At 35.6% G+C, this 15,592-nt stretch overlaps 1 protein-coding gene across 1 annotated transcript in view; it reads right to left on the bottom strand.

Annotated features, from left to right (window-relative positions):
* ctdp1 (CTD (carboxy-terminal domain, RNA polymerase II, polypeptide A) phosphatase, subunit 1) overlaps positions 1-10,485 on the bottom strand; it is a 120,950-nt gene extending 110,465 nt beyond the window's left edge. The window contains exons 1-6 of the mRNA XM_042745228.1: positions 10,012-10,485; positions 6,902-6,985; positions 6,620-6,713; positions 4,725-4,853; positions 3,507-3,657; positions 2,601-2,691 (exon numbers count right to left, since the gene is read on the bottom strand). Of these exons, the coding sequence (XP_042601162.1) occupies positions 2,601-2,691; positions 3,507-3,657; positions 4,725-4,853; positions 6,620-6,713; positions 6,902-6,985; positions 10,012-10,286 (824 nt within the window). The 5' untranslated portion in view covers positions 10,287-10,485. The remainder of the gene's footprint in view (positions 1-2,600; positions 2,692-3,506; positions 3,658-4,724; positions 4,854-6,619; positions 6,714-6,901; positions 6,986-10,011) is intronic.
* Positions 10,486-15,592: the final 5,107 nt, after the last annotated feature.

Genomic DNA, 15,592 nt, shown 5'->3' with positions numbered 1-15,592 from the left:
ACCAATGCAGAATAACTAATGTTTAAATACTATAAATATTAGTACTTGTTTAAATTTAACTTTACAATTAACAACAAGATAGTAATGTAATGTAATACAGTACATAAGGTGAAAAATGTAAGAAAGGGTTAAGTTATAATTCTAAATTATAAACTCAAAGTGCCTTTGTCAAGTCATTTTAATGATTAAAATGTTGAGGATTCAGGTTCAAAGATTTACTGAGTGTTTCACCTCAAAGGAGACAACATGAAAAATGTACAAGAGAGAGAAACGCTTCACAGAAATGATGTGTATTTTCAGAAAGAACGGAAAATAAACCACACCAAAATGTTTTAAATGTTTGTATAGTTCTCTTTTAAGCAAGTTCTTATAGAGGGCACCCTTAAATCTTTTTCTGAATTTAAAAAGTGAGTTTGATATTGACAATAAAGAACTTACAACTTAGACATTTGATTAGAGATCTTCTTGGAATCTTGGTCATATCTCACTGGAACTATCTAAATTAGAAATCATTCTAGAGAAAAGTGTAAATATCTGAGATATATGCAATCTTAAGAGATCGAGCCGAGTCATCTTTAACTTCATTAAAAAGCGTATGGCAAAAAGATCTTGGTTGTAACTTTGATGATGATCAGTGGGATGCTGTATACAAGTGTGACTTTTTCTCATTCTCTAGTGACAAAAAGATTTAACAAAATTATAAATTTATATACTTGACCCCAGTTTGCCTTATTAAGATATATCCTGGTGCATCTCCTTTGTGCAACAGATATAACGAGTCAATGTTTCGTTCGTCATCTGGCTCGGCTCGGTGTTCATCTTCAGTTCTCTCTTCACAGCAGTTCAGTCAGTGTACTGTTTGAGTAAATGAATTACTCCGGGATATTGGTTTATTTGAACTCAGAGGGAGTGTCAGCCATGTTAAAAAAGTTAACAGCTTAAAGTCATTTGTGGATTAATGCTTATTGTTGACGCGAACCTTTTCAAACAATTCAGTTTGATTTGGTGAACTGGTTCAAGAAGATCCGGTTACATCGAGTGATTCGTTCGCGAACCGGATGTGCTGTGAACGCGCTCATAACAGACCCGGGAGAGAAGTCAATGCTGAATAAAGTCGTAGTTTTTGATATTTTTGGACCAAAATGTATTTTCGATGCTTCAAAAAATTCTAACGGACCCTCTGATGTCACATGGACTACTTTGAAGATGTTTTTATTACCTTTCTGGACGTGGACAGTATACAGTACATACATTCTCAATGGAGGGACTGAAAGCTCTCGGACTAAATCTAAAATATCTTATACTGTGTTCCGAAGATGAACGGAGGTCTCACGGGTTTGGAACGACATCAGGGTGAGTCATTAATGACATAATTTTCATTTTTAAGTAAACAAACCTCTTAAGCTACTTAATGTAGAATTTTTTTATTGTTGTTATATTGTAAATTGAGAAATAAATAATTATAATTTTAAAAAGTATGTATAGTTCTTCTGAATTATGAACTGAAATCTGATCATGCTGCATAAACGAATACATTGAAGTCTTGAATGTATTCAGTGTTCACCGTATTCTTGATCTGTCATGCAGAGCTGTATGAATATAGATGTGGGTAAAAAGCAGGGGTCTGCGAAACTGCACCTTATATCTGCATTTGAAAGCATGTTTAGTCTTAAGTTGAATCAGAGCTGTTCTCTGAAGCCTTCAGAAATACATGTCTCTTCTTCTGTGCACGTGCACTCGTGCAGAGAACCATTTCTTAACACTGCTGGAGTCAAGAAAAACACTCCGCATTATCACACGAGGTTAAATAAGATTCACACTTAAGAAAAACACTTCAGATGCTTGACTTTTAGCTTTTAACCTTTAAAACTTAATTCAACTCTAAAGAATAAGTACAAAAATAAGAGAAAGAAAGAGCAATTCTCTAATTATACCCTAAACAAAGAAATTATTTTTATGAAAATGTCAGACAATGTGGAAATCACACTACACCGTTCAGAAGTTCAGGGTCAGCACAATTTTTCATGTTTTTGAAAGACGTCTCTTATTTTTCAGCAACGCTGCATTTATTTGATTAAATAAATATATTTTGAGATCAAAGAAAATTCTAAATATTTTACAATATAAATTATCTGTTTTATTTGAATGCATTTTAAAATGTAATTTATTCCTGCTATCAAAGCTGCATTTTCAGCATCGTTACTCCAGTCACATGATCCTTCAGAAATCATTCATGATTGGTGCACAATAAATAATAAGCGTTCTTACTGTTATCAATTTTGAAAGCACTTGTGCTGCTTAATATATTTTTTTTGGAAACCATGTTGCATTTTCATGATTATTTGATGAATAAAAAGTTCAAAATAATTTTACTGTCACTTTTGATCAAACCATCCCTGCTGAATAGAAGTATTACTATCTTTTTTTTTTTTAAAGGACTTCTGAATAGTAAATGAGTTGAATGTGACGCTTCATTTTGTTAGAACAAGCTGATCTTGAAGTTAATAATAACTACATGTCATAAATGCAAGTTCACTGTTAAAACTGCATCAAGAAAGATGCTGAAGGCTAAACTACTCCAGAAGTAGAAGATGTCTCACCTAAGGTTGCCGGTCTTAGAGAAGGGGTCAATGCATTCATCTCTAGACATGATCCGATGAGAGAAGAGCTTCTTTTCAGGGTCTAAAAAACCTTTTTAAAAAAGAAAAATAAATTGGTATGAGTGAGAGAAAGAGAGGAAACAGTCATTTCTTTTAAAGATGGAAGCAGAGCTATAAATGCTGTAGTTTCGCTCGGACTGCATTGGGACTACTTACAGCTGTAATAAAAGGAAAACAGGAAAAACAAAACAAGAACCAATGCTTTCAGGCTTTCAAAGATGCGGCTCTGCCAAGCTTTCAATCTCCTGCCTGCACTACCACAAATCAAGACTTTAAATCAGAAAAGTTGAGCTACTTTCTATACGGTGTCTTTTCTACTGCTGCTTGTGTCCATATGAATCGCCTCAACCAGACTCCACACATTAGGGTCTGTGGGAAGCACTGATGCCGAATATTAACAGATTCAAATATGCGAGATGCCAAATATGAAGCTCACTTAATGCAAGAACATTTTAGGTCTCGTTCAAAGGATGCTACACACCTGAAACCTGATCGTTTGATATCCTGCAAAACCCTTCCTGAACTAACACCAGACCCGACACTTGTTTTGACACATTTATTGTTAATATGTTGCATCAAATAACCAAACACATCAAAAAATATATTCATCTTCAAACCCAAACACTGAGCAAATGCTCAAACATATGAACAAATGCTGCCACCTGGTGTCTCTGTGAAAGGCCAATATAATCTCTCAGTTATGGGACTGTTTGATGGGTTTCATCATCCACCGGGTGAGAATCAAAATTCTGATCGGTTTGAAAAATAATATCGCACCTGTCCTGCCTTTGAGGTATCACTCATGTTTCATTCAATCATTCAACGTGTCACATCACAGCCATGTACCTGCAATGGTGTGAGCGTATAAACGGCTGCCAAAGGTGAAGACGTGCAGCTCATAGAGTTTGGCGATCTTTTCTAGGAAGTCTTTGCAGTGAGGCCGCAGTCGTGTATGAAGCATAGGCTCCCCCCGTCCCAGCTGGAAATGAAAGATTCCCTGGAGAGAGAAAAAAAAAACAAATGAATATATGTCTTTACTGTCACTTCTGATCAATGAAATGCATGCTTTCTGAAAGAAGGTATTAAAGAATCTACACATCTGAAAAGCATTGCATCTGCTTTAGATTAAAAAGCATATACATATTCTATACTCCTGCATTACAGTCCAGCTGTAGCAGAGGCTTTCAGAAACATTAGTTTCAACAGAACAGCTCTGGAAAATGCTTTAAAAGCAGCACAATTTCTGATTGCAGACATAATGCAGTCTTTGAGGAAAGCATTTGAGCCTTTGATGGCTCAGTTAATGGTCTAGTAATTGTTTGGAATAAAGATCTGAGATTGTTTTTTGCTCAAGTGAATGCACGCCTTGCAGAACGAAAGCATTAACGCCTACGAGAAGAATGAATCGAAAATGTATGATAGCTGAGAAAAAGAGTACGACGCAGTCATTTAAATAGAAATCTATCAATGCTCGGCTGCATTTAGGCTCTTCAAAGCAACGCTTCCAGTTACACCCACAATCGCTGGAGTTCGTAGAAAAACACAAATGAGATCACTAATGAGTCAAAGAAAACCGTACAGATGTCCACATCTTATTTTTGTTACTGCTGAACTCAAACAAAATGACGGTACTGTGGATAAACCTTTTGAAACCACCATAACACAGCAAACAAATGCCTTAAAATATCATATGAGCACAAAAGAAAAATCTAAGCTACTTCGATAACACTCAAAAAAACAATACAATAACTCTGTCAACCCAATCACCTCAAACATACATAACATTTAAAACCAGATAGATATCAAAAAACACATCAGATCGTGCCACCTTAGTGTTTTGATTTAATTATCCAATTACAGCAGGTATAAATGAATTCTTATAGAGGTTTCTCTCAGCCCTGGGCATTAAATAACGTCTTCTAGACTAGAAGATGATACAATATGCATTAATATTGAGTATAATTGTTCCTGCATTTTTAATTACTGTTTAGGGTTTTAGTCTTTTTAAAGAAACTGACACTGTTCAGAAGTGACCGTTAAAGTGTAGAGGTTTTTAAGTGTTACCTTGTTGGACATGTGCTGGCAGTGCTGTTCAGTGGTGTGGATCAGCGTCTGGTCCAGATCCACCATCAGCACTAACTTCCTGTTCCTGTGAAGCCTTTGCTGGTCCTCTCGGCCGAGCTGCTCTGCTTGCTGCTCACAGAGACAAAAAACACTGCGTTTGAACACCAGACGCCGATTGTGCAGAGTAAACACAAACCATTTTATACACAACCACTCAATAAAGCTCCTTGAAATGTATTTGATTACATCAATTGAAAACATCAATTACACACTTTACCATAAAAAGGCTTCTGATGTACTTGTTTAAGAAAGTATCCAATCAGCATATTAGTTTAAATGTCTGATATATGGTTTTCTGAGCGCACACATCCGAAGCACGCGCACATAAAGTGACTGTCACACAGCATGTGAGTACTAAACTAAGCTCTCTTTCATGTCTTATTGCGCTTAAACTGTAAAATACACACAAGTTTATGTTAAAAAAAAAACACAAAAACAGTCGGTTATGTCTGTGAAGGTAAACAGCTGGGAAAGAAATTGCATGTTTATATTGGAATCTGTGTGACAACTAGTGTTGCTTTCGTCAACGAAAGTAATGACTAAATATCGTCGTCAACGAACCTTTATCATGTGACGAAAACGAGACGAGACGCAACGTAAATGCTGGTCATGTGACGATGGCTATAATTAAATGTATAATGCAATATCGTTGACGAATAAAAACGAGACTAAATGTGGTTTACAATATAAAAACTATGCTAAAATGTCTCTTCATTTTCGTTGACCAAAAAGAGACGAAACAAAATGTTTTAACGTTATTTCGTCTCGGTTAGTCGTTATTATTATTATTTTGCACTATTTCTGTTTCCTGTGTCTCACTGCGCAGACGCGACCGACGTCACTTCCTCAAGTCCCACTCGCGGCATTATTTATTTAGAAGATGACAACAAACAAAGTTAAGTGGGATTTATACTTTCTCCTGGCTCCACTGAGAAGAAGAGGCATTTGCCAGTACAAGTCTTTCTGATGATGAATGAGTTGATGAATTAAAGAATTTCTTTATGTACAAACTTAAAACAATCTTAAACTATTGGCTGGATTTACAAACGCATCAAATTTCACAAGACAACTTCAAGCAAATATTGTATAACTAAATATCTAAATTAATTCTAATTCTATTTTATACAATAAAACATACTTCAAATAAGAAGCTTTGGACAAACTATGCAAACATTTTTTTCCAAAAAAAGCGTTTTCCATCAAAAAGCACCTGATGAAATTCACATTAAACTGCTTCTGTTTCACACAAACGCCGACACAGACGTGTATGTTCGGCTAGAATCGCCCTGAACTCGTGCATGTTCAGATGCGGAAAGTTACAAAAAATGCCGTGCACTCCACCACGTGAATAGTTCACGCGCACTCAAAGCGAAGTCACAAGCCTCCCGGTTTTCATCCAAAATATCTTAAATTGTGTTCCGAAGACGAACTAAGCTTTTACGGGTTTGGAACGACATGGGGGTAAGTGATTAATGAAAAAAAATTTCATTTTGCGGTGGAGTATCCCTTTAAACACGGAAAAAGTCAAATTTTCATGATACATCACCTTTAAAGCAAACAGATTATCAGCAAGTGTCAGTTTCGCTTTGCATTGGAATTACTTCTTTGGTTTCTACAATAAAGCAGCTCTCTTTACTCGTGTCGGACTTCGATAGACCGAATAGAAGACATGAACTGGAGTCAGTGAGCCTATATCAGAGCAAACATTTAGAGAAAGTTTCGAACTCCTTAACTTCCCAAAATGAGATTTAAGATTTTATCTGAAATGACGTCACCCCAGTTTGTTGTTCGACTCTGACTGAAACACTTAAGAGTGGCAAACGGTAGGCACTCACCTCTGAGCTGACCATCAGCTCGGGAACACTGTGCACCATGGAAACGGTCGCCGTAGAGACGGGCACCTGCTGCTTTCCATTCTTGCTCTGTAGTCTGAAACGTAAGAGCATCTTCAGCACTAACAGAAATAACTCTAAGAGCCGACACAAGTGAAAAACAACAATAGCTTTTCCTGAACGGCTCCTGGCAGACGTCACTTCACTTTCCTGGGCAAGAGGAGAGGAATGATTCTGAACCGGAGACTGTAAAGTGAGACAGAAGTCAAGTGGATATAGACTCACTGAGTTAAGTCCTGGCCACATTCGGCACACAAGCCCTTCATTACTACAGGATGACTGCATTCTTCCACTTTTGCTATTACACTCCTGTTAAAAAAAAAAAAAAAGCAATAAAAAAAAACAAATCAAATACATACACAAACACTATTATCATTATAAAGCAAAAAAACTCAATTATATAGGGAAAGGTAATCTATAAGCTGCATTATAATGATATTTTACTCAAAGGGCTGGGAAAATGTATGCAAAGTGTCTCTCCAAACTCCAGCACAAGTGCAAAGAGATGTGTAATTTAATGTTTTTAATAAACAATCACATTTTCAGTCACCTGACAAAAAATAAAAAACCTGAGCGATTTCTAATATATGCACACAGCACCCTCTACTGTTACAGACAGCAAAAAAAGCATGAATGACAGTAAATGACATTAAATGAGCTGATTGGCAGTTTTCTTTCCTCTGTTGACACATTTCCTCAAGTAACACAGGTTCAGACATATCAGAAGGATCATATGATAAAAAAAAATGAAAAATACTCAATAGACTCAATAATGCATCTCATAATTTTGGACTGCAGTTATATCTGATCAAATGTGCATTATTATTCTTTAGCTTGGGTTAAACTAATTAAATCCACAACACCTGAAAAGAAACTACGCCAACCACTCATATAACCTCATATCAGTAACTAGGATTTTAACAAGCTCCAGTCTGGATCCAGAACACCTGAGAAGAGATGATGCCAACCCCTCAGAGGACCTCAGATGATGCTAACCCAGAGACAACATACAGAACTACCACATTTTTGCTATAAGTTTGATTGCACAATTGCTTTTAAAAGATTTAATCATATGTTTGTTTACGTCTTTTATTGATTTTTCCGAACATTTCTGCCGTATGCACATAAACTGACAGTCACCACTGATAAGCTACTACTAAATATTGTAGAAACTTAATTTTCTGTAAAGTTGCTTTGCAATGATTTGTATCGTAAAAAGCGCTATACAAATAAACTTGAATTGAATTGAATTGAGATATCATTACACCCAGCGCTGCACAATTAATCTAATTTCTAATCGCAATTACAATAACGGATGCCACAATTACGTAATCATTCAAAGCTGCAATTAATCGTTCCAAGTCCACTTATGTTATTCTGTGTGCTTAAGATGGGTTTTTTTCTTTCTATATGTTATCTGAAGGGTTTTCCCATTATTTTAATTTTAGTATAACATTATAATACCATTCAAATTTAAATTTTTAAATATTTAAATTATAATATTTTTTATAATTTAAAGAAGAAACCAATCCAATGTATAGTTGACATTTGAGGCTTAATACTATAGAAAAGCACTAAAAGTGTTTTCAGGTTGTTTATTTTCATATAAAAATACAGCATGCAGTTGCATTAAACAATGATTTCTGTCATAATCAATCTAAATAGTGATAATCATAATTAATACATCACAATTACAATTTCAAGGGAGTAATCGACAATTATGATTTCTGTCATAATCGTGCAGCCCTAATTTCACCCATAATTTGCTTATTGCTAGTCGGCCGTATTGGAGAAGTGACATCCTCATGGAATCTCTCTGAACTGTAATGTAGAATTTTTGGATTAATAACTATGGTTTTGGCAAATTATTTTATATGTAAATGTGGATGTTTTAACAACCTTCCTATCCACTCACATTTCCAATAGGAATTAGAGATCTTCACATCCTTAAAGCCCTCGAGCTGTGTAATCTGCTGGAGGTGTATTTTTAATTAACCCCATTGTGTAAGATTCTTCTGTAAGTCTTCTTTGAGTGTTTTTTTCTTAACAGTAGTTATATCTTGCTGTTTGTGTTGCTTGAAATTGTTTGTTTTTTGATGCATATTTCGCATTCAGGGTTTCTGAAGTTACATTGAAGACTTTTTAAAACAATCAAAGTTAAGGACTTGATTGAATGTTAAACAATATGTTCTCTAAATGCAGATGTATTAGCGATGCTTCAAAACTTGAAAATACAACTTCCAACAGATCTCCATTATTTATTAAATAATGTGAAAATAGAAAAAGCTTAAGGCTTGAATAGCTCTGTTTCCAACTACTAGAAGATGCAAATAACTTTTTCTGTACTCTCTAGTCACACTTTAAAAACATGCTGCTCTTCCTCATCAGTGTTTCTGACTTATTTTCATGTGCAAATGTGTAAAGATTCTTAAATCAAGATATATTTGCTTGAGAAGCAAAATTATATAATAAGAAGTATTGTTAGTAAGTAAGTTCATGATTAAAACAAGAACACATCTAAAATCAGCTTCATTCAACGGGAAAAGTTTCCAGGCCCCACTGACAGATATTTGTTATCAAGCATCAACTTTTTTTCATTTTATTTAATTTCTTAGAAAACTAGACTTCATGTATTAAGTTTGCATCTCAAGTAGATGTATTTTGATTTAAGGATGTTTGAGTATTGGTTTAAAAAAAAAAAAAAAAAAAAAATTTACAGCTTTTTTTAAACTGATTTCTACAGCATGCAACATTTAATGCTACGACTTTCAGAATTATAAAATATCTGGTTTGATTTAAGGTTTTTTTTTTGTAATTTTGGAAGGGTGAATGAAGACTACTAGACTCGGCTCCATGCGCTCATCAAGCACGCCCTCTCTCCAATGCCCCGCCCTCTACATACGCGACAGCCAATCCGAAGGCGGCAAAGCTCAAGGCATAAATTGATTGACACGCGGAGAGCGTTTCTGATTGGCTAAAAAGGGCGGGCCGCTCCCCCAACTCTTGTTTTGCTGTTTACAGAGCTTAGGGCTGTCTATCAGAGCTTATCTCTCAAGATACATATTTGAGTGATACCTGTCTGTAAATATGAGCTCTTTATGGGCGACATTACAACAGCCAAACGCATCACCTTGACGTGTCATTAAACGTGTTTTTATAACGTTACTGGGCAGCGTGGAAGTTGAGCTGCTGCTGTCACGAGCTCAGCGTCGAGCGGCAGTGCGCGTGCAACTTAGCCTAGCTCGAGCTAATAAGTAAAGGCAGCAAATAAAAGCGTAAAACGGCATGTCAAGCGTTAAAACGCCGGTCTATGCAGCCACGCCAGCGCGTCTTACCCAGGCGGGATGACCTGTCCGAGCTGACCGCACAGTTCTCGCACAACTCCCGCGCGGTCCGACTTCAGCTTCTTCTCGGCCGCCCTGCGCTCGCCTTCGGCGGGTATCGGCGCACACACCGCGATAACGGAGTCCACGTTCACCAGAGCCCCGGGCTTCACCTTCCACCCCACCACCCGCACACGACCCGCACCTCCACCGCAGCAGTCCTCCGTCACCTGCGCCGCGGGGCCCTCTGCTGCCGCGCCGCCGCCGGAGTCTGCGGGCTCCTCCATCAGAACTCCAAACTTCCGCCAGAGAAGATCAGCGGAGCGCACGAGGCGGCTGAGTAGAGTTAATAACAGAAGTTAAAAGCTATAAAATAATCCAGAGGCGAACCGGGAAAGACGCACGACACCACAAAAGTAATGCACGTTAAAGGCTGAGGCGCAGGTTCACTCTTCCCGCCCGTAAACAGGAAACACAAAGCTGCAGCGCGAGCGAAAGTCTTTCCACTTCCGGAAGACTTCAATCACACTCTTGATTTAGAATTATTAGAATAATAATAGAGAATCATCTGTAGTTTATAATAATAACAATCATGCACTAAAATAACAATAATAATATTTTATATAAATATTTAAAAACTGTAACAAAAAATAATAACAGTCATCTCAAACTTGTGATTTAGAGAAAATCTGACCTGAGCATTTGTAACAAACTGTGTTTATCTCTGCCTTCCCCTCTGGTTTGTGATGTAATCTGATGAAATATCATGATCACACCATCTGCCTCCCGGTGTCAGGGGACCAGGCCCCGCGTCATCGCTGCGTGGAAACCTGGTGGTCACTGTTTTCTCTAAGATCGAGTTTCAGATCTTGCATTTCAAAGAGGAAAATGCATCTGTTATATCTTTCATCTCTTTTATCCTAACGAGACTCTTTTTCTGTATTAGCTTTTTGCAATTATCATCACAATAAAAGAAAAATGAAACATAGACATATGAAATGCAACAGTATCTTAGAAGAAAAATTGAGAAATTAAATAATAATAATAATAATAAATAAATGAAAAATTATTTAATCAATTTAAATTAAAACACATTTTCCCTCTTTTTTGCAACTGTTGATTGTTTCAGGTGGGGAAGGCTTACAGTGCTCAGTACTTTTAATCAGTAGACGTGTTGCCATCTTGCACACTAGTGATGAATGAAATATTCAGAAACACTAGAAATATTCTGGTGACACCTAACGCTATAGAACACCCTTAAAGAGACCTTGGTACAGGAGCGTAGGTTTGCTTTTGACATTGGTGGGGCTTTTTTATATTCATCATTCATAAACAGTTTTTTATGTTATGCTGAACGGACAATAAGTACACAGTTTTAATTATTTTGAACCAACAACATTTCATCAGCATCAGAGCGCTGGGTGTCTCCATCAAGCATCACTTTATTTTTATATTGATCTAATTGGACCCAGGATGATTCTGAAGGAATACTCTGCTGTTGCTGTAGTAACGAGCACAACTTTCACATGCATCTGACTGACAGATAAACCGCACGCACTTATTTCAGTGGGTTTGTTATTATTATTATTATTATTTTGTGGATATTTCAGCTAACAGTTAGCTTTGTACATTCAGCTGAACGACATTCCACTCACATGGTTTTCCCATAAAATCACATTATATTTGTCCCAAATTATGCTAGGCTGGAATGTGTATCTTTCAGCACAGCCTTTGTCTTTCTGTCAATATTCTTTATATAGAGAGATAATTATAGCCATAATAGAGTGTCGTTCTCTTTCCGTTTGCTCCGTTTTGTCAAACACTGTACTTCAAACTCATCGATGAGACGCCCCTGCCTTAGTATTTTTTTTTTAAATGTTGAAAAAAGTTTACTAATCTCATATTTCACTTCATTTTTTTTTTTTTTAGTTTAGTTTAGTTTACGTTTATATTATTCATGTAGGGTTTTATTTTTATTTTTTTTTAAATTAATTTATTTATTTGCTTGCTTGATTATTTATTTAAAGGGGTCCTATTATGCTCTTTTACAAGGTCTTGATTTTGTTTTGGGGGTGTACTAGAACAGGCTCTCACACTAGTCAGTTAAAACACATTATTTTTCTCATATTTTACATTATTACATCACCTCTCTCTCCAGTCTGACATGAACTGCTCAAATAGTTCCTGCATCAAATGAAGGCCCGCCCTCTGAAATACGAGATGTGCTGTGATTGGTTAGCTGGGCCAGTCTGTGATGTGATTGAAAAATGCGCATTATTATTCTTTAGCTTGGGTTAAACTAATTAATTTGACTTGGCTGGAACAGCAGCTACGCTAATTATGTCTCTATTTGTTTCTCTGTAACTAGGATTTACACAAGCTCCAGTCTGGATCCAGAACACCTGAGAAGAGATGATGCCAACCCCTCAGATAACATCAGATGATGCTAACCCAGAGACAACATACAGAACTACCACATTTTGCTATAAGTTTGATTGCATAATTGCTGTTAATAGTGTTAATCGTCCGTTTGTTTAAGTCTGTTATTGATTTTTCCGAACATTTCTGTCGTATGCACATAAACTGACAGTCATCACTGATAAGCTACTACTAAATATTGTAGAAACTTAATTTTCTGTAAAGTTGCTTTGCAATGAATTGTATCGTGAAAAGCGCTATACAAATAAACTTGAATTGAATTGAATTGACAGCACTCGGCGCCTGGTCGGGAAATGCCTCTTATCATAACCGCCTGCTGTGAGCTTCAGTGTAAATACTGCGTCAAAATCAAATCAATCTGAGCGTGATTTAATCCCGGATGATTGAAATCACTGTAAGCTCGTTTGCCTTGGGAACACTAGCGTGTCTCCGACATGGTGATAACACTACTCTAGTGCAGCTCAACCAGGTCTCCTCCCATTCGTCGATCTTTGTGATATCACAAATCCCAGAACATATGCGTTGTAGTCCAAACGAGTCGTTCCTTGTAGTTTTTACAAACTGATTTATGTTAAATAAAATATCTCATTTTGAACTGGACTTTGAGCTTTGTAACTTTGCAGATCTTGTTAATGCTCAAACAGCAACATTACAGACTAACTAAAGTTAAAAAAGTGAAAAAGCATAATAGCACCCCTTTAATTCTCTGTACTGCCTCCCTTTAAATGTGTACTGTCCCTTTAATTAAAGGCATACATTCCTGTAAACATGCTTTTTTTATTTTGCTTTTTTTATGCATAATAATATTGTTATTTAGTTTATTATTGAATCAGACTGCGCACGTTTTTCAAAGGGCACAGTGATTTTGTATGTGTTTTTTTTATTTATTTTTTTATTATGCAATAGAACAACAACAAATACAATTACAAAGACAAAGTAAGAACAAGAGACAATGAGGGTTACAAACAATACTCCAAAAGCAAACTGTTAGCTTATAAGACTTACACCATGAAAGAGTCTTACATGCAATAGAATTATTAGAGTTTCTTAAGGAATTTACATACATATGAAAATCTTTCCTGAAAATAAAAAAGTAGGGAATTTTCTTTGAAAATTTACACTTATGAATGTAAAATTTAGCACAATAAAGCAATAAATTAATAATAAATTTACAGCGAGAAGGGTCTAAATTCAAAGAGCAACCAAAAAACACAATTTCGGGGGTTATACAAAAGTTTGGATATAAATATATTTTTTAACAAAGTTGGAAAAATCAATCCAGAAGACTTTACAGTAAGTACAGTCCCAAAACAAGTGATTGATCGTTTCTTCATACTGAAGGCAAAAGGAGCAATTGGGTGAAATACTATTGTTAAATATAGCAAGTTTATAATTTATTGGATAACAATTATGTATAATTTTAATAGAGACTTCAACAACTTCATTAGATAAGAAGAATTTGTGTTGAAGAACCCAAAACTCTTCCCATTCTATGTCACTAAATATGTTATTCCAAAAACTCACACAAGCAGGTTAAGGAATCTGAGATCTATTAATAATTGAACGAATGTCTTTGTTTGACATGGTATTGAGGAGACTTTGGTCAACAAATAAGTTAGTGTTGTCAAAAAGAGGAGAGTCTAACGAACCTTTAGGGCCAGACTATACTTAAGCTATAATACAATCGGGAATTGCACCAAACACAATGGCATATTCTCTTGGAGGGACTGGAAAAGAGAATTCTTCCATAAATTGTTCATAAGTAAAAAGAACACCACGATAATCTATAAGTCGACTAACTAAAAGTATATTTTTATCAAACCAATTGTGAAAAAAAGAGATTTATTTTTATATCTAATATTTTTATTATTCCAAATAAAGTAGCTATGTGGAGAAAAATGATAATTATATATAAGTGACCAACTTATTAAAGCCTGTTTATGAAAACAAGATAAAGATAAAGGTATTTTAGAGATGTCAAAGTTGCAGCGCAATAAAAAATGTAAACCTCCAGCAGAATTAAATATATGATTTGGAATAAAATTCCAACAGGATGTGGGGTTGTTTAAACGAATTATTAAGAGTAGAAAAATCCACTAACTCAAACCCCCCCCCTCCCCCATAGCCCGATCAGCTAACATAACACTTTTTTTTATTTAAGTGAGTTTTAAAATTCCAAACAAAGTCGACTATAATTTTGTCCAGCATTCTACAGATTTCCACAGAAACATCCAGTACCACTGCAGGATAGATAACCCGAGATAACCCATCTGCCTTAGAAAGTACCACTCTACCTGTAATTGACAGATCACGCTGTAACCATGAATTTAATTTGTGTCGGATAGAGAGAATAAGAGGTTCAAAGTTAAGCTTTGAAAATCTAATGTTTCTCAATATTAAAAAAAACAAAATTATACCTAGATATTTAACTTCAGATTTGACTGGGATGTCACAAATTTTAACATCTGTAGAATCTTTTATAGATAAAAGTTCACATTTATGAATATTAAGACATAAACCAGAAGCAGAGGAAAAAAAACTAATTTTGTCTAAAGCTAAATGATCTTGATCTTTATTTTTTTTTTTAAAAAGAGTAGTGTCATCAGCTAGCTGGCTTATTAATATTGACCGATTTGCCACAGAGATACCTTTCAAATTACTATTTTGAATGTGGATGGCTAAGAGTTGCATAGAAAGCAGAAAAAGATAAGGCCTTGACGTATGCCTCTCTCTATGTTGAACCTGTGAGTAGTACCATGTTGTAATTTAATTGAAGCATTGGCATTATTATACAAAGTTTGAATTGCATTAATAAAATTAGGGCCAAAACCAAAAATATTCAAGGACTTAAGAATAAAAGGAAATTCTTAAGCTTTATAAAAATCAAGAAAAAGCAGAAAACTGTCATCCAGGATCAAATCTGAGTAATCTAAAATATCAAGAACAAGTCTAATGTTGTTTGAAATAAGTCTGTCTGTCATAAAGCCCGATTGACATTCATCTATTATATCATCTAGGACACATTTAATCTTTTTAGCAAAAATCATTGCTAATATTTTATAGTCATTATTCAGAAGACCTATAGGTCGCCAGTTTTCCAACTGAGAGTGGTCTTTATGAGGTTTAGGGATCACATTTATAACACCCTGAGTCT

The sequence above is a fragment of the Cyprinus carpio genome, chromosome B19, assembly GCF_018340385.1.
Source record: "Cyprinus carpio isolate SPL01 chromosome B19, ASM1834038v1, whole genome shotgun sequence".
Lineage (NCBI taxonomy): Eukaryota > Metazoa > Chordata > Actinopteri > Cypriniformes > Cyprinidae > Cyprinus > Cyprinus carpio.
The sequence above is the reverse complement of the archived record's forward strand: the minus strand, read 5'-3'. Positions and strand labels throughout refer to the sequence as shown.